The sequence below is a fragment of the Capra hircus genome, chromosome 5 (assembly GCF_001704415.2).
Source record: "Capra hircus breed San Clemente chromosome 5, ASM170441v1, whole genome shotgun sequence".
Taxonomy (NCBI): Eukaryota; Metazoa; Chordata; class Mammalia; order Artiodactyla; family Bovidae; genus Capra; species Capra hircus.
The window spans coordinates 86,233,664-86,250,971 of NC_030812.1; the positions used below are offsets into that span (position 1 = coordinate 86,233,664).

Below are 17,308 nucleotides of genomic sequence, written 5' to 3' on the forward strand. Positions count from 1 at the left end.
TTAATACGGTAGGATATAAAATGTAAAAAGTGTGAGAGGGTATGAAGCTAAAGAGGTAATCAGGAAGCAGATCATGATAGATTTGTCAGGAAAGTCAGTATTGTTCCCAGAACTAATTAAAAGAAGCCAGTACAATTATTAGAAGACCAACTGAAGTCAGATTTAATTCTAAAAAAAAAAATCTTCAGGAAGCATCTTAATTATAATCTCCTGTTGATAAGCCTAAGGCAACAGCTATGTACAAGAACCTCTCAGGCTACTAATTAGGAGGCTGAATGGCTAATCTCTAATTGTGCAATTTACAAATTTTTTATTACAACATCCTGTAACATAATGCATTATTTTTCCATTAAGATTGTTACTAAACTTCATTTATCTAATTCTTCTCTTTATATATATTTTTTGGTATTAAAAATGATAGTATAGCTACATTTTGATTTCAGTAATAAAGCTATTTCACCTCTACCATTGAAACAAAATAAAACAAACCAAGATTAGCTGATCATGTACTTACTATAGCTGACCTTGAGAGTATTGTAAGGGTATTTTAAGTGTAGAGTTACATTTCACAAAAACTGCAGGTAGATTTAAGGAAATTTCCATTGAACTGTTGCCTCTATTCATTTGTCATAGTTTGGATGGATAAAGGTTTCTCTAGTTTCATCTTTTAGATTTTAATTTTGAGATGGTCTTTCGTTTTTTGGAGGAGGGGAGTTCAACATCTCACTTACATAAACAATATTCCTTCCGCAAAAAAATTTTTGCTTTGAAAAGATAATTTTGGGTCACCACTGTCTAGTATACTTAATTTAACCTGTTGAGTACTTTTCTTTTATTGAGGTAAAACTAACATATAATTTATGCTATATTTCAGGTATACAACATAATAACTTGCTATTTCTGCTTTATTGACTATGCCAAAGCCTTTGACTGTGTGGATCACAATAAACTGTGGAAAATTCTTCAAGAGATGGGAATACCAGACCACCTAACCTGCCTCTTGAGAAACCTATATGCAGGTCAGGAAGCAACACTTAGAACTGGACATGGAACAACAGACTGGTTCCAAACAGGTAAAGGAATACGTCAAGGCTGTATATTGTCACCCTGCTTATTTAACATATATGCAGAGTACATGATGAGAAACGCTGGGCTGGAAGAAGCCCAAGCTGGAATCAAGATTGCTGGGAGAAATATCAAACCTCAGATATGCAGATGACACCACCCTTATGGAAGAAAGGGAAGAGGAGCTAAAAAGCCTCTTGATGAAAGTGAAAGAGGAGAGTGAAAAAGTTGGCTTCAAGCTCAACATTCAGAAAACGAAGATCAAGGCATCTGGTCCCATCAGTTCATGGGAAATAGATTGGAGAAACAGTGGAAACAGAGTCAGACTTTATTTTTTTGGGCTCCAAAATCACTGCAGATGGTGATTGCAGCCATGAAATTAAATCACGCTTGCTCCTTGGAAGGAAAGTTATGACCAACCTAGATAGTATATTCAAAAGCAGAGACATTACTTTGCCAACAAAGGTACATCTAGTCAAGGCTATGGTTTTTCCAGTGGTCGTGTATGGATGGGAAAATAGGACTGTGAAGAAAGCTGAGCACCAAAGAATTGATGCTTTTGAACTGTGGTGTTGGAGAAGACTCTTGAGAGTCCCTTGGACTGCAAGGAGATCCAACCAGTCCATTCTGAAGATCAGTCCTGGGTGTTCATTGGAAGGACTGATGCTACAGCTGAAACTCCAATATTTTGGTCACATCATGCGAAGAGCTGACTCATTGGAAAAGACTCTGATGCTGGGAGGGATTGCGGGCAGGAGGAGAAGGGGATGACAGAGGATGAGAAGGCTGGATGGCATCACCGATTCGATGGGCATGAGTTTGAGTAAACTCCGGGAATTGGTGATGGATGGGGAGGCCTGGCGTGCTGCAATTCATGGGGTCGCAAAGAATTGGACACGACTGAGCGACTGAACTGAACTGATGAAGTGATCAACACAGTAAGTCTAGTTACCATCCATCACTATACAACTGACCACTTTCATCATTTTGCTCATTCTCAGCCCTCTTGTCATCTAATCACCAGTTTTTTCTGTTCATCTATGAGTTTGGTTTTGCTTTGTCTGTTCTCTGTTCATTTCTTTTTTAGATTCCACATGTACGTGAAATCATACGTTACTTGTCTTTCTCTCACTTATTTCACTTAGCATGATACCCTCAAGGTCCATTCATGTTGTCACAAATGGCAAAATTACCTTATTTATGACTGAGTAGTGTTTTATTGTATATACATACACTGCATCTGCTTTATCCATTCATCTATCACAGGACATAGGTTCCTTTCGTATGTTGGCTAATTTGCAAATAATGCTGCAATGAAAATGGATGCATCTTTTCAAATTAGTGTTTTTGTGTTCACTAGACAAATATCCATAAGCTTGACCATATCATAGCTCAATTTTTAATTTCTTGAGGAACCTCCATAATGTTTTCCATAGTGACTGTATCAATTTACACTCCCACCAATAATGCGCAAGGACTCCCTTTCTCCACATCCTCTTCAATACTTGTTAACTTTGGTCATTTTGAGAGTAGTCATCCTAGGGGGTGTGTGCTGATATTTCAATGTAGTTTGATTTGCATTTCCATGATAGTGATGTTGAACACATTTTCATGTGCCTGTTTACCATATACATGTCTTTTCTAGAAACATGTCTATTTAGATCCTCTGCCCATTTTAAAATCAGATTATTTTATTTACTATTGAGTTGTTTGCTTTTGACATTTTAGATAGTAACCCCTCACTAGATACATATTTGCCTTTCTATTCAGTAGGATGCCTTTTCATTTTGTGGATGATTTCCTTTATTGTGTAGCTTTTTAGTTTGATGTAAGCTCACTTATTTTTGCTTTTGTTGCCTTTACTTTTGCATGCAGTGTGCAGTTGTGTCCGACTCTTTGCAACCCTCTGGACTGTAGCCTGCTAGGCTCCTCTGTCCGTGGGGTTTTCCAGGCAAGAATACTGGACTGGGATACCATTCCTCCTCTGGGGATCTTCCTGACCCAGGGATTGAAACTGCATCTACTGTGTCTCCTGAATTGCAGGTGGATTCCTTTACCTGCTAAGCCATTCAGTCTAAAAATTTAATGCCAAGACCAAAGTCAAGGACCTCACTGCCTATGTTTTCTTCTAGAGGTTTTATGGTTTCAGGTCTCATATTTAAGGCTTTAATCCATTTTAAGTTAACTGTTGTGTATGGTGTAAGATAGTGGTCTAGTTTCACACATTGCATGTAGTTATAAAATTTTCCATTGTATATTTTTGGCTCCTTTATTGTAATTGACCATATACTTGTGGGTCTATTTATAGCTTTCTATTCTGTTCCACTAATCTGTGTGCCTATGTTTATGACATCACTCTATAACTTTGCAGTATAATTTGAAATAGGGAGTGTGATACCTCTTTCTCAAGGTTGCTTTGGCTATTTGTGTTTTTTTTTATTCCATAAAAATTTTAGAATTGTTTCTTCTAGTCCTGTGGAACATAGCTCTGTAATTCTGATAGGGATTGCATTGAATCTATAGAATGCTTTTGATAATATGGACATCTTAAACAACAGTAATTCTTCCAATGTATGAGCATGGAATATTCTTCAATATTTTGTGTGTTTTTTCATTAATGTCTTAACAGTTTTCAGTATACAAGTCTTTCTTATATAACCTCTTTGGTCAAATTTATTTCCAGATATTTTATTCTTTTTGATACAGTTGTAAATGGAATTTTAATTTCTCTTATAGTTTTAAAGAAAGCAATAGGTTTCTATATATTGATTTTGTATCCTGCAACTATAGAGAATCATGTTAGTTTTAACAATTTTTTTTTCCCATGGAGTCTTTATACAGTATCACATCATCTGTAAATACTGAGTTTTACTTCTTGCCTTCCAATTTGGATGTCTACCTTGTTGAGTATTTTCAAAGTTAAAAATATCATCTTGGTATCTTCATTTGGAATTTTCCACTCCTGATGAATCCCAGTGGTATAATCTTTCTACTGAAATTGCTAATGCTCATTCTGGTATTTAACATGGCATGCATTGTTAACACTGTTTTTTAATATTTTTATGGAGTGATTTGTGTTATCTCACGTGTGTGTGTTTCAATTTCTCTAATCTTTTTCTCATGGTCTGAGCTTATAAATTAGGCTTCATTTTAGCAAGTTTACGTATATATACAATTGGGTCGAGTCTTCAAACTGTTTAATAAAGCACGTCCAATATTAGTTGCTCCGTCGTGTCTGACTCTTTTAGTCCCCTGACTATGGACCACCAGGCTCCTTTGTCCATGGAATTCTCCAGGCAAGAATACTGGAGTGGGTTGCCATTTCCTTCTCCAGGGGATCTTTCCAATCCACGGATAGAACCGAGGTCTTCTGCATTGTAAGCAGATTCTTTTCTATCTGAGCCACCAGAGAAGCCCAATTTCCAATGGTAGGAGGTCCTGAAATTCCGTTAGAATTGTAGATCTTTGGATGCTTAATAACCACACTAAAACGAACTAAGAGTGGAGGGCAAATTCCTTCAAGAAGTTATAACAGTGTCAGGGCAGGGGCAAGCTATAGCAGCTCAGCTCTATAGCCATTGGTTAGCACCGCAATTGGCTCCTCCCCCAAGCAACTGACAGGGAGCAACTGTCAGCCCGCAGCTGTTACTGGTTCTGCTCAGCGATTGGACTTCCCTGGTGGCTCAGACCCGTGAAGAAACTGCCTGCAATATGGGAGACCCAGGTTCGTGAAGATACTGTGGAGAAGGGAATGGCTACCCTCTCCAGTATTCCTGCCTGGAGAATCCCATGGACAGGGGAACCTGGCCGGCTTCAGTCCATGGGGTCGCAAAGAGTCAGAGAAGACTGAGCGACTAACACTAACAGAGTGGGCCCCTCTCCCACTTCTGTATAAAAGGCGCCTGAATTGAGATTAAGGAGAGGTAGCTTTTTGAGGCCTTAGTCGGCCATCTTCTCAATCTGCTAACTTTCCAATTAAAATCGTTATTTCTTGTTCCAACAACTCGTCTCCTGATTTATTGGCCCGATTTATGGCCAGCATGACCAGCCTGAGATGACCTAAGGGTACGAGGCAAATTCCTGCAAGAAGTGCCTTTGGATTTCAAAAAATTTCCGTCCAAAATCTACCTTAACATCTGTAACCCAGTACACGTGTATATGACTGAATAAAGAATGTTACTATAGGATGCTCGACTATCTTACTCCAATACTTACTCGACTACCCGAGAGGTTCCTGAAATATCTCACTCTATTTCATATAAGACAAAAACTAGCCCTTCCAGGTAGAAACCAGTTAAGCTGATTTCACAAACTACTAGAGGGTCGTCAAAGGCCAACTGAAACGGCTCCTCTATCCGTCTCTGCTGCTGCCGGGTCTCTCCTGGCCGTTTGGAAATTCGGCGCTGGCAGCCGGGAAGGTAACGGCCCGCGAAGTTAGGAGCAGCACCTGCGGTCCGCCCTTGACCCGTAGACCGGCTTCCTCTCCGGAAGCAGCTGTGCTCCAACCTACAGCCCGCGCTCGCTGGATGATGCGGAGCTCCACCAGTTTCCCTGCCCTCCGCTTCCTCGAAGTCCGTCCCGCCTCTCATCTGCTCTCAGCCAATTTCGCATCTCCTCTGCGAGGTGGGCCGAGCGCCGAGCAATCGATGCCTCCTCCCCCGCCCCGGGAGCCGCCATTTTGGGGGGAGGAGAAACACTAGTAGGGGCGGCAGCGGCTCAACGGGATGTCGACTGGCTTCTGCTTTTCTTGCCAGCGCTGTGGAGCTCGGGCAGAAGCCTCCATCGGGGCCACTCCTCCGCCTGCCTCTCCGGAATGAGGCCTAAGTTCCCGCACCGGAAGGCCCCCTTTCTCCTCCAAGAGTAAGTAGCACCAGGCGGCGCAGCGCGCCCCCGCGCGCCCTCCTCTGTCAGTTACCCCGCGCGTCCCCGCGGCCGCGCGCTGCTCCCCGCGCGCTCCCGCCCCTCCCCCTCCCAGGCTGGGCGCTCGGCGCAGACTCGCTTGTTTGTGTCTGCAGGAGCCCAAGAAGAGGCCGAAGCCGAGACGATGCCTGGGAAGCTGAAGGTGAAAATCGTGGCCGGGCGCCATTTACCAGTGATGGACCGAGCTAGTGACCTGACTGATGCCTTCGTGGAGGTTGGTGCAAGGTCCTGCCCCTCCAAACACAGGGAGCGCCAAGCCCTGTGAAGGATCCTGGCCACCTCGCCCGCAGTCCCTCAGCCCGTTCCCCGCCCACCGGCCTGCAGGGTGCGGTGCTTGGCCAGCCCTCCCTGGAGAGCTGACTGCTGAGACTGCAGCCCTTGTAATGGGTGCACGGCTCGCAGGCGTCAGCGGCACGCTCAGCCGCGAGGGAAGGCTGTTACTGCTGTGTCTGCAGGGGTGACCCTGATGTCAGGACTCCTAACAGGTCACCCGCCAGTCAGGAGATCCCAAGGCGTGGCCAGGCGGCCACTGAAACACACACACAGACACCCACATCCACCCTTCTCTGGGGGGAGGGTGCCTGGTTTTTTAATGTTAGAGTGATGGAGATGTTTAAGAATGTAGATACAGTCTGTTATGGACACGGGAGAGCTGCAAGGCGATCTCCTCTTTAACATAGTGATTTCTGAATCATCAGTGCAAGTTCTGAAACCCAAGTGTAACACTTTTCTGCTCTTGTATAGACTGGTAGGTCTGATGAGCTGTTTCAGGGTAATTTAGTGCCTTGAGGTAGGAAGCCAATTAAGTGCCATGGGTTTAAATTGCAAAATTGCTTTTTAAATCTAATGATTAGTTTAAAACTCATGCAAATTAGCACAGGCCTGGGGCGCGGAAAGTTAATAATCCAGAGTCTGAAAGAAGCCTAGTAATACTGTAATAAAAAATTGTCAGGACGAGCCAGAACATTAGAACAGTAATTGTTTGGGCTATTAATGCTTCAAGTTGATAGATACATGATAATATACAGCCTGATTCCATCTCAATATAAAATACTGTTCACGGTCCCTAAAGATTCTCTAACCTAGTCAAATATTGACACAAACATTGACATGCTTAGTCTCAACTTCATTTTTATTTGAGAAACAGATACTGAGTATGTTTTGGGGCCAGATGATAAGTTATGGGGTTGCACGGATTGCAAAAGCATAGTCTTTGCTTTCAGGTATATCAGAGACTGACCTGCACAATTTAGGTTAATAAATAGTAGCTGACATGTGTTGAGTCTTTTTATTGCCAGGTCTGTGCTAAGTATTTTTCAATTGTTAGTCTTTATATCTTAAATTTTAGTCTTACATCTTAGTCTTTATATCAGATTTCCCTGTGAGCTCAGGCATAAAGAAGCTGCATGCAGCGCAGGAGACCCGGGTTTGATCCTTGCATTGCGAGGATCCCCTGGAGAAGGGAATGGCTACCCACTCCAGTATACTTGCCTGGAGAATTCCACGGACAGAGGAGCCTGAGGGCTACAGTCCGTGGGCTGGCAGAGTTGGACATGAGTGCACAACTAACACACAACCCAGCCTTTATATCAGTCTTACTGTTGTATTGTTATTTCCCATTTACAGTGGAAGTACCAGAAGGACACAGTAGATTGGTTTGTTTTAATATCATATGGACTTTTGTTTCCAAGCAATATATACATATAATCAATTAAAACATATCTGAAAAGAATCATGATACCTGAGAAATGCTATGAAGACTTGCTGGTACAAAGGAACCCGGCAAATTCAGGAGCCAGGGGAAAATGTTCTGAGATAGCATTTGCACTGTCAACCTGTATTGACTGTTTTTACAATTAAAAATGCTCTACAACTTGAAAAAAGCCTAGGAACACTAAATAATTTGCCAGAGGTAACTTAACCTTGTATTTCTCCATAGCCTTGTGGTCTGTTGATCCACTGTGCTCATACCGCCATTCCAGACAAGATGATGCGTGTTTCTGTAGACTCTGGAAACTTAATTCTGTCTCTGAAGGTTGAGGGGGTTTTCCTAAAAAAGAGACATTGGAGCTAGGCTTTGTAGAATATCCAGAATTTTCCAGGCAGATTGGAAAGGCGCAGAACATCAAAGGCACAGAGTGGGATACGTGGTGTGTGAGGAGACCAACTTGGTTTGTGATGTGCTTGGTGTCAGAAGGGATATGTGGGTAGTGGAGCTTTGTGGGGGTTAAAGCTAGAAAGGTAGGTTTGCACCAACCTCATTTTTTGTATTAAAGGCATTTTCCTGTATTTTGTGAGTGTAGGGTAGTCTGGGGAAGTTTTTCAAGCAGAAATGAAATAAGATCATTTTTCTATTAGGTTGTTTCTTTCTAGGATGACTTGAATGGTGATGTTATTGATAGACTGGATAGATGAGAGACGAGGCAGGGAGATCAGTTGAGAAGGTGGTAAAATTATCCAGACAATGTGTGCATGTTTAGATGATAGTGGGAATGAATTAAAGGAGAAAGATTTGAGGGACGTTTCTAAGGTAACATTCTCAGGCCTTGGAAACAAATGGTGTTTGCTGGAGAAGGAGGAGTTGGATTTAATGGTGACTCATTCATTCCTTCTTTCAACAAGTAGTTACTGAGTGTCTGCTGTTTGCCAAGCCTTGTGGTAGTCACCAGTCTAGCTGCTGTGTATGTGATAGTGAATAAAATATTCTTGGTTCCTGTTTTTATGGACTGTATATTTTGGTGGGAGAACCAGACGTTAAAAAGTAAAGGAAAATTAAATTTATAATTAGAAATCATGGTGAGAGTCATGAAAGAAAAGTGATAGAGAATCTCAGGAGATTTTCAGGTTACCTGAAATTACCATGACATTGTTAATTGGCTGTATGCCAATCGAAAATAAAAGGTTTAAAAAAAATTTAAATACCATGTACTTGTACCCTTTTCGAAGTAGTAGACTGTTAAAAGTTTAATTTTGCATAGTCACTGTCCTGGAGTAAAAAAAATAAATATACGCAGATACAGTTTTCTAATTGTCAGTAACTATTAAAAAAGAAGAATCATCTCTGGAACTTTAGGTTGGATTATCAAGGGAGGCCCCCGAGAAAGTGCCAGCTAGCCACAGACCTGCTGGATGTGAAGGAATAGCTGCTTGGTAGTGGTGGCGGTGGCGGTGGCGGTGGCGGTGGCGGTGGCGGTGTATGTGTGTGTAGTAGAGAGGCTGGAGGAGAAGAAAGCCTCAGCAGAGGGAAGATCCTGAGGATTTGCTTATTTCAGGAAGTGAGGGAAGAGATGTGTGCTGGCAAGTAGTAAGGGAAGGGAGCGAGTGCTGTGAGATAACACTGGACAGTTAATCAGGGAGCCAATTGTGCAGGATCCTAGAGGCCATGACTGAAGTTTGGTTTTGATTCTCAGTTCAGTGGGAAGCACTTATTAAGATGAGTATTTCTGTTACTGTCTGGAGAATGGACTGCAGAGGGGAAAGAGCAAAAGCAGGCAACTAGTTAGATTTCATAATAGTTCAAAAAAGAGATCGTGAGGGTCAGGGTGATGGTTTTGGTAATAGAAGTGGATGGATTCCAGATATACTTTGAAAATAGACAGTAGAGGACTTGGTAGGTTGGAGTAGGGGCCCGGGAAAGGGAGATGTCAAGATGATTCCTAGCTTTCTGGTGTTACTGGGGTAATTTTCTCAGTCTCCATGGGATTCAGAGAGATTGACTGAGTGGGTTGAGCATAAGCTTCCGTTTGGGCATGTTCAGTTTGAAGTGTCCTTGGGTCCTTTAATTGGAGTTATTGAGGAAAAAAAGGTTGGATTTGTGAGTATGGTGTTTTGAAGAGAGGTATGAGTTAAAAATAAGCTCCCACAGTCCAGTACTTCTCAACTCTGTGAGGCCCAATCTCGTGTTTATATAGCAGGTATTTTGGAATCTTCTCTTTACTATCTTTACATGCTTACAATTCTAAAGAATCAATAGAATGCTCTAACTGTAATATGATACAGAATAAAAGTATTTTATAATATGTATTTTAATACAGACATACTTGTTAATGACCATAGTAGAAGACATGAAGTAGTCAGATTGAGTCCATGATAGTTATTGAGGCTTTGTGTATATCAGATACTGTACTGGCTATAGTACAGCATGCAAGGATAGAGCAGTGAGCAAAACAATTTCTGTAGCCATGGAACTTAGGTTTTAGTGGGAGGAGAGAGTTAATGAGGAAAATTGTTAAGTAAGAGAGACACTATGCAAGGTGGTGAGAAGTGCCCCATGTGGAGAAAATAAAGCGGGGATTCAGGATAGCAAATACGTCACCTCCATGTACCATCTCCTGCACACAGCTGCTCCTCGCACAGAGTGAGACAGCTGTGTAGTGCTGGCATCTCAGATGGCCCTTCATGGCCATAGGTGATCTGGTTTTCCAAAATAGTCAGCTCATGGGGGAAAGGTTGTCCACTCATTTTCACAGTAGTCATATTTCTTGACAATTATGTATATTAAAGTGAGTGTATATTTAAACCACATTACAATACTTATATTTGTAAAACTGAGTTAGGTTCTAGGTTGGTTTTTGACCCATCTGGCTATTGGTGGGGACATTTGGTAGTCATGACATGGGACAAGTCTTCATTGTTGGGGACTGTCTCTTGAATTGCAGGACACCTAGCATCTCTGCTCTTCTTCGCTTAATACTACTACTGTTTGTCCCAAAAATACCCGCTGGCAATTTTTAAAGTTCCATTAGAAGTTAGTCTGTCCCTTTTGCAAACCACTGACTAAGGGGGAGAGAAGAGGGAGCAAGAAGAAAGATGGATCCTTGAACGAATCTGACATTAAGAATTTATTAGAAGTTGAGGATGGTGGGAAGGAAACATACCGTCAGCCAGTGATTTTAGGAGAGAATCAGGAAAGTAATGTCTCAGACGGCATTGACACTCAGAAGGAGTGACAAGGCCAGAAACCCATACTGTAGTAAAGTAAGTACACAGAGGGCTTCCCAGGTGGTGCTAGTGGTAAAGAACCCACCTGCCAAGACAGCAGACATAATAAGAGACCCAAGTTCGATCCCTGGGTTGGGAAGATCCCCTGGAGGAGGGCATGGCAACCTACTCCATGGGAGAATCCCATGGACAGAGGAGCCTGGTGGGCTACAGTCCATAGGATCACAGAGTTGGACACAACTGAAGCGACTTAGCACACACGCACTGTACACAGGAGTAAGGAAGTAGGGGTGGCATGAATAGGCAGCTGTTTCAAGAAACCGGCTGTGAGGGGAGAGGAGAAATAGTGTGATATTGAGGGGCTATGCAGCTTTTAGTACTTAAAAAATAAATTAGAAGATATTAGAACATATTTGTGTGCTAGTAGGAATAATCCAGCAGAAAGGGAAAGATTAATGCAGGAAAAAGGGGATAACGAAGGATTACGGTATAATAAAGGGATACATTGTATGGGGTAGACTCTAAGCACTGTATGAATGCATAGGAAAGGAGCATAATGAAGTCTGGGCTGGTGATAAGAAGCCTTTGTGCTGGACTGGAAGGATGGTAACATTTACACAGGCAGAGAGGAAAAGGGAGCATTTTTTGGATGAATAGGACAAACTTGATAAAAGTAAAAGGAGGGGATAAAGCACATGTAATTGAAAAGAGGGTTCTTGTTGAATAGAAGTGGGAAATAAAATTTGGCTGAGTAAAGGGGATACGGGCCCCCTGGTGGCTCAGATGGATACAGATTGCCAAGTGGTCTGAAAAGGAGGGGGAGAAGTCTGTAAGGTGGATGCTCTCTTAACCAGTTTCTACCAGCTGACTCATTACGGTCTCCAATGCTCTGCATTTCTGCCGTAAACACATTTTTGAAGACCTCGTATCATTAGATTCTGCTCCAGTGTGCTTGTTTTTCCCATCAGTTTTGATATATTACTAAGAGGCAGTTGTGTTTATTCCCTACCCTGTTTATGCCAACTCCATTTGTTATTGTTATTTGTTTAAACCTCATACAAATCAGTGATTTAAGTGGGATGATGAAGTCGATAATGCTGTGTAAAGACTTATGGATACAGTTGCTAAAAATTACTCCTGAATTAGATGAAGATTTTAAAATGAGTATTCTCTATCCATAGTTTTTTTACCAGCAATTTTAAGTCTACTGCATGAAAAAAAAAATTATTTGTTTATATGGCTGCGCCAGGTCTTTAGCTATGATATGTGTGATCTAGGTCCCTGACCAGGGGTCGAACCTGGGCCCCCTGCATCGGAAGTGTGGAGTCTTAGCCACTGGACTACCAGGGAAGTCCGTCTACCACATTATAAGGAAACGCAAACTGGCAAACACAGATGATACATTATGAGTGTTGTTTACGCAAAAAAGATGCCACAGAACTATCAGCAGTGGATCCTTACTCAAAGATGAGGCCTTTAGTCTTATGATAAAAGATAGAGAAATGAATATTTGTTTTCCTGTTTTATTTGAAAATGTTTACTGCTTGTATCATTTTTAGTTATTATCTGATCTAACCAGATTATTTGACTGACTATTCAGTTATTGGTCCTGGTTGTATTGGTTGAAGGAATTTCTGCTGTGTATGATGTGAGGCTTTCAGGAAGCCAGTGAAGACCAAGTAGTACTTAAAGATGATTATTAAATGAGAGTCTCCAGGATGAATGGGATGGCATTCTGTACAAGGGAAGTGTTAATCAAAATAAATCCCAGTATTAATGTACATGTTACAAACTGTTCTGCTAAACTACATTATCATTTTGTGTTTGCCCAGGAGCCTTTGAAGGAACTGGGAGAGGAAAAGAAATAAATATTTAATGAGCATCTTCTACCAGACATTTTGCTAGGTCTCTACATGCATTATCCTGACTAATGCTTACAGCAGCTCCTCTTTTCAGAGGAGGAAGCAGCTTTAAATAACAGGTTAAATAACTTTCTCAAGGTAATTTAGCTAATGAGTGGGGAAAGAGAATGCCTTTACCTTACCAGGGAATCTCGTTAAAATCCCTGATGTTCTGTAGCTAAATGGTGAGGCATTCATTTAATTGCTGAGTAATAAAATCGCCTTTGAATTAAATAAGACCAAATGAACTCTGATTCTTCCTTAGTAGGTGGGGAATCACCGCAATGTTGGCAGAGTACCCGCTCTAGCCGGTGGGGAATCACCGCAATGTTGGCAGAGTACCCGCTCTAGCCTTTTTCTTCAAAAATCTTTTGTTGGTTTAGAGTAGTATGGGGACTATTAGATTTTTACATAGATGGAATGGGCAGTTGACCGTCCCCCACCCCAAACCCACCCCCCCAAAAAAAAGCAGGTTATGGCACTATACTGTAGTGAGACAGAACTTAAGAGAGTGCAAAAATCATAACTTAGGGAATGATATGCTGGTTTTTGGCAGTTGAGCCAAAACCCTTGGGTACATTTGGCTTTTGAATGGTGTTGAATGGTATTATGAATCCTAATGATATTTTACTTCAGATAAAGTAGTTTTTAGGTAAATTAAAAAAGAAATATTTCTTTGGTATTTTGAATATTGAAATGAAATAAACGTTAGAGAAGTAGTAAGCATGCTTCTTCTGAGGGGTCTTTTTCCTCATTTCATTTCTTTTACATTTGTGATTTAAAAGTAAAAAGATAGTTACACAGTAATACAGTTGGCCCCTTCATGCCCCTGGGGTCTGCTTCCTTGGAATCAACCAACTGCAGGTAGAAAATATTTGGAAAAAAAAATTCCAGAAAGTTCCAAAAAGCAACACTTGAATTTTTTGTGTGTGGCAGCTATTTACATAGTATGGGCTTCCCAGGTGGCGTTAGCGGTAAAGAACCTACCTGCCATTGCAGGAGACATGAGACAAGGGTAGAATTGAATCCCTAGGTTGGGAAGATCCGCTGGAGAAGGGAATGGCAACCCAATAGTCTTGCCTTGAGAATCCCATGGACAGAGGAGCCTGGCGGGCTATAGTCCAGAGAGTCACAGAGTCAGGACTGAAGTGACTTAGCATACATATATGTTATATTTACAGCTATTTACATAGCATTTTGGAGGAGGAAGTGGCAACCCACTCCAGTATTCTTGCCTGGAGAATTCCTTGGACAGAGGAGCCTGGTGGGCCACAGTCCATAGGGTCGCAAAGAGGACACGGCTGAAGTGACTTAGCACACAGCTTCAGCCGTGTCCTCTTTGCGACCCTCTGGACTAGAGATGATTTAAAGTGTACAGGAAATTATGCACAGATGCTGTACCATTTTATATAAGGGACCTGAGCATCCACGGATTTGGATATCTGGGGGTTGGGCGAGGGTTAGGGAGGAGTCCTGGAACCAATACCTGGGTACTGAGAGATAACTGAGCATGAATAACTCCTGTAACAAAAGATCCAGATACTCAGAAGGAACCCTGAAAGCCCCGTACTTCTTACAGCACTGTACTGTGTCATCTGCTCCCTTATCAGTTCCTTCTTCAGAGATCACTGCTGTCTCTTTTTTGGCATGTATCTATCTACTCCTCCCTCTAAAAAAAAAGCAACTTTTACATATCATGTTTCTTGGTTTTTTCAGTTATTATGCCATGGACATACTCCCCTCACAGCATATATAGTCAACTCCGTTCTTTAGTAGGGAGTATGTGATTTAGTCCCTTTCTTGTTGTCACTAGGTTTTTGTGTATTTTTTGGAGGAGGAGCCACATGTGAAAGTACTTCTTTAGGATAAATTCCTGGAGGTGAATTCAGAGTTCTATAATTTGAACCTAAACAGAGTTTTTGCCATTTGAATTTAGTTTTATTTTTGATGTTTTTGACTTTTAAAATAGCCCATTTAAAAAACAGGTAACATACATGCATGTCAAAATTCAACAGGTACAAAATGAGTCGGCCTCTCGTTGCCTCTCCTTCAGCTGATCTGTCTTGCTCTGCTGAGCGGCCTCTGTTAGCATTTGTTGTGTGTCCTTTCAGAAATAATCTGTGCACGTATAGGCATGTGTCATATGCCTTATGACATTTTGTCATTTTTTTCCTCCACAAAGAATGCCATACACACTGCCCTGCAGTAGAGATGTATCTTAGACACTGTTCCTTTTTTTTTTTTAATTTTTAAATTCAGTTTATTTTGGCTGCACTGGGCTCTTTGGTTCAGCACACAGACTTCTCTGCTTGCAACACACGGGCTTAGTTGTGGTATGTGGGATCTTAGTTCCCCGACCAGGGATCAAACCTGGGCCCTTAGACATTGTTCTGTACTAGTGTTTGGGGAACAGCTTCATTTTTCTCTTTAGCACTGCATCACGCAGCTTTCCCATACTTGATTTAGCCAGTTCCCAACTGATGGACATCTAGGTTACTTCCAATCATTTGCCACCATAATGCTGCTTGTATATGTCATTGTGCATTTCTGTATGAATTTAAAGGGTATGGGCATTTAACATTTTGATAAATGTGGTCAGATTGCACTTTGTGAAGATGGTTCAAAGTTGCACTTAGAGCAACAAGAGTATGAGTATGAAACTTTTCACTCACACTGTTTTTTCAGACTTTTTGACCTCTGCCAGCCTAAGTGGTCAACATGGTTTAGTTTGTTTTCATCTTTTGATACATTAAAAAGACATCCATGTTTCCATTTCTTTGAATATCCTATTTTCAGTTGGTTTATTGATCTTTTTCTTACTGCTTTGTAGGAACTTGTTAGAAATCAAGGAGATTAGCTGTTTGTGACATGTTTGGCAAACCCTTTTCCTCAGTTTCTTATTTATCATAGTCCTTACCATGGCTGATGGAGTAGGAAATGGCAACCCTCTTCAGTATTCTTGCCTGGAAAATTCCATGAACAGAAGAGCCTGGCTGGCTACAGTTCATGGGATCTCAAAGAGTGAGACACGACTGAGCAACTAAGCACACTCACCATGCAAGAACTTACTATTTTTGTGTAATTTCTTAAACTTCTTCTACCCTCTGATGCAACTACCTAGGTAGGTAGGTATCATCCCTGATAATTCAAATTGTATGATAAAATGTACAGAAGATAGTGACCATAGTTTTGGGTATTTTGCTTTTAGAATATTTTCTGGACTGATTAAACGTTAATGTCTGCCAGTATTGTAATACCAAAAGTAGGATTGTAAGTCAGGGAGGAAAGGAGATTTCATGGGTAATCTGACTGAACCAGCATTTTCTAAGTATCTACAATGTGCAAAATTCTTTGCTGGGTATTGGGATAAACCTTTAGTGAATTTTGAGGGTGGGAGATACATACTGGTGAAAACTGATAGAATTGGGAAAGAGCTTGGCAAGATCAAATTTAGGAAAGATGAGACAGTCTAGGAAGTAGTTTCTTATCTGTTTTGCTCTTAAGCTTCCTGACCGCTTCTCAAGTCCAGTCTGAGGTTTCACAATCTCCATTCTTTGTTAGAAACGTCCCAGGTATTTAGCCTGCTTTCCATCTTCTTCATTTCCTTCTTATTTGCTTTTTCTTTTTGATTTAGTGCCTGCCAAGACTGAGTGTGAAACCAGATAGACTCCCCATCCAACCCTTTTTATTGTCCCCTAACGTAGGAACATAAAACCCTTAATGACTATAGTATATTGCTGATCACTGATGCTGGGAGGGATTGAGGCAGGAGGAGAAGGGGAGGACAGAGGATGAGATGGCTGGTTGGCATCACGGACTCGATGCACATGAGTTTGGGTGAACTCCGGGAGTTAGTGATGGACAGGGAGGCCTGGTGTGCTGCAATTCATGGGGTCGCAAAGAGTGGGACACGACTGAGTGACTGAAGTGAATTGATGTATACACAAGTAAAGATGTTTAAAAATAACAAATATGAGGAAGTAAGAAAATAGAGGAGTATATGTTACTAAGTTCTTGTAATAATAGTCTGTAGTTCTGGATTCCCTTGATGAGCTGGTAAGACAGCTGTCCTTTTTACCTTCTGATTTTGTTTTGCTGGTCCTCCACCCTTAAGAGGCTTCCCTGGTGGTGCAGAGGTTAAAGCGTCTGACTGCAATGTGGGAGACCTGGGTTCGATCCCTGGGTCGGGAAGATCCCCTGGAGAAGGAAATGGCAACCCACTCCAGTACTCTTGCCTGGAGAATCCCATGGATGGAGAAGCTTGGTGGGCTACAGTCCACGGGACGCAAAGAGTCGGACATGACTGAGCGACTTCACTTCCCCTTCCCACCCTTAAGACTTTGCTCTTTTGTTTAAGCTCCTGTTTAGTGAAGGCTGTGTTGAGTACTTCCTCCATACGGAGTTGGTGGTGGATTAGCCACTAAGTCGTGTCCCACACTTGTGACCTCATGGACTGTAGCCCACCAGGCTCCTCTGTCCTT

At 41.7% G+C, this 17,308-nt stretch overlaps 1 protein-coding gene across 11 annotated transcripts in view; it reads left to right on the forward strand.

Annotated features, from left to right (window-relative positions):
• C2CD5 (C2 calcium dependent domain containing 5) overlaps nt 5,708-17,308 on the forward strand; it is an 88,010-nt gene continuing 76,409 nt past the window's right edge. For 4 of the 11 annotated variants that reach the window (XM_018048403.1, XM_018048405.1, XM_018048404.1 and 1 more), the window contains exons 1-2: nt 5,708-5,925; nt 6,081-6,199. In XM_018048403.1, coding sequence (XP_017903892.1) covers nt 6,110-6,199 — 90 coding nt within the window. In that variant the 5' untranslated portion in view covers nt 5,708-5,925; nt 6,081-6,109. The remainder of the gene's footprint in view (nt 5,926-6,080; nt 6,200-17,308) is intronic. The other 7 variants (XM_018048406.1, XM_018048402.1, XM_018048400.1 and 4 more) reach the window with 2 other exon arrangements.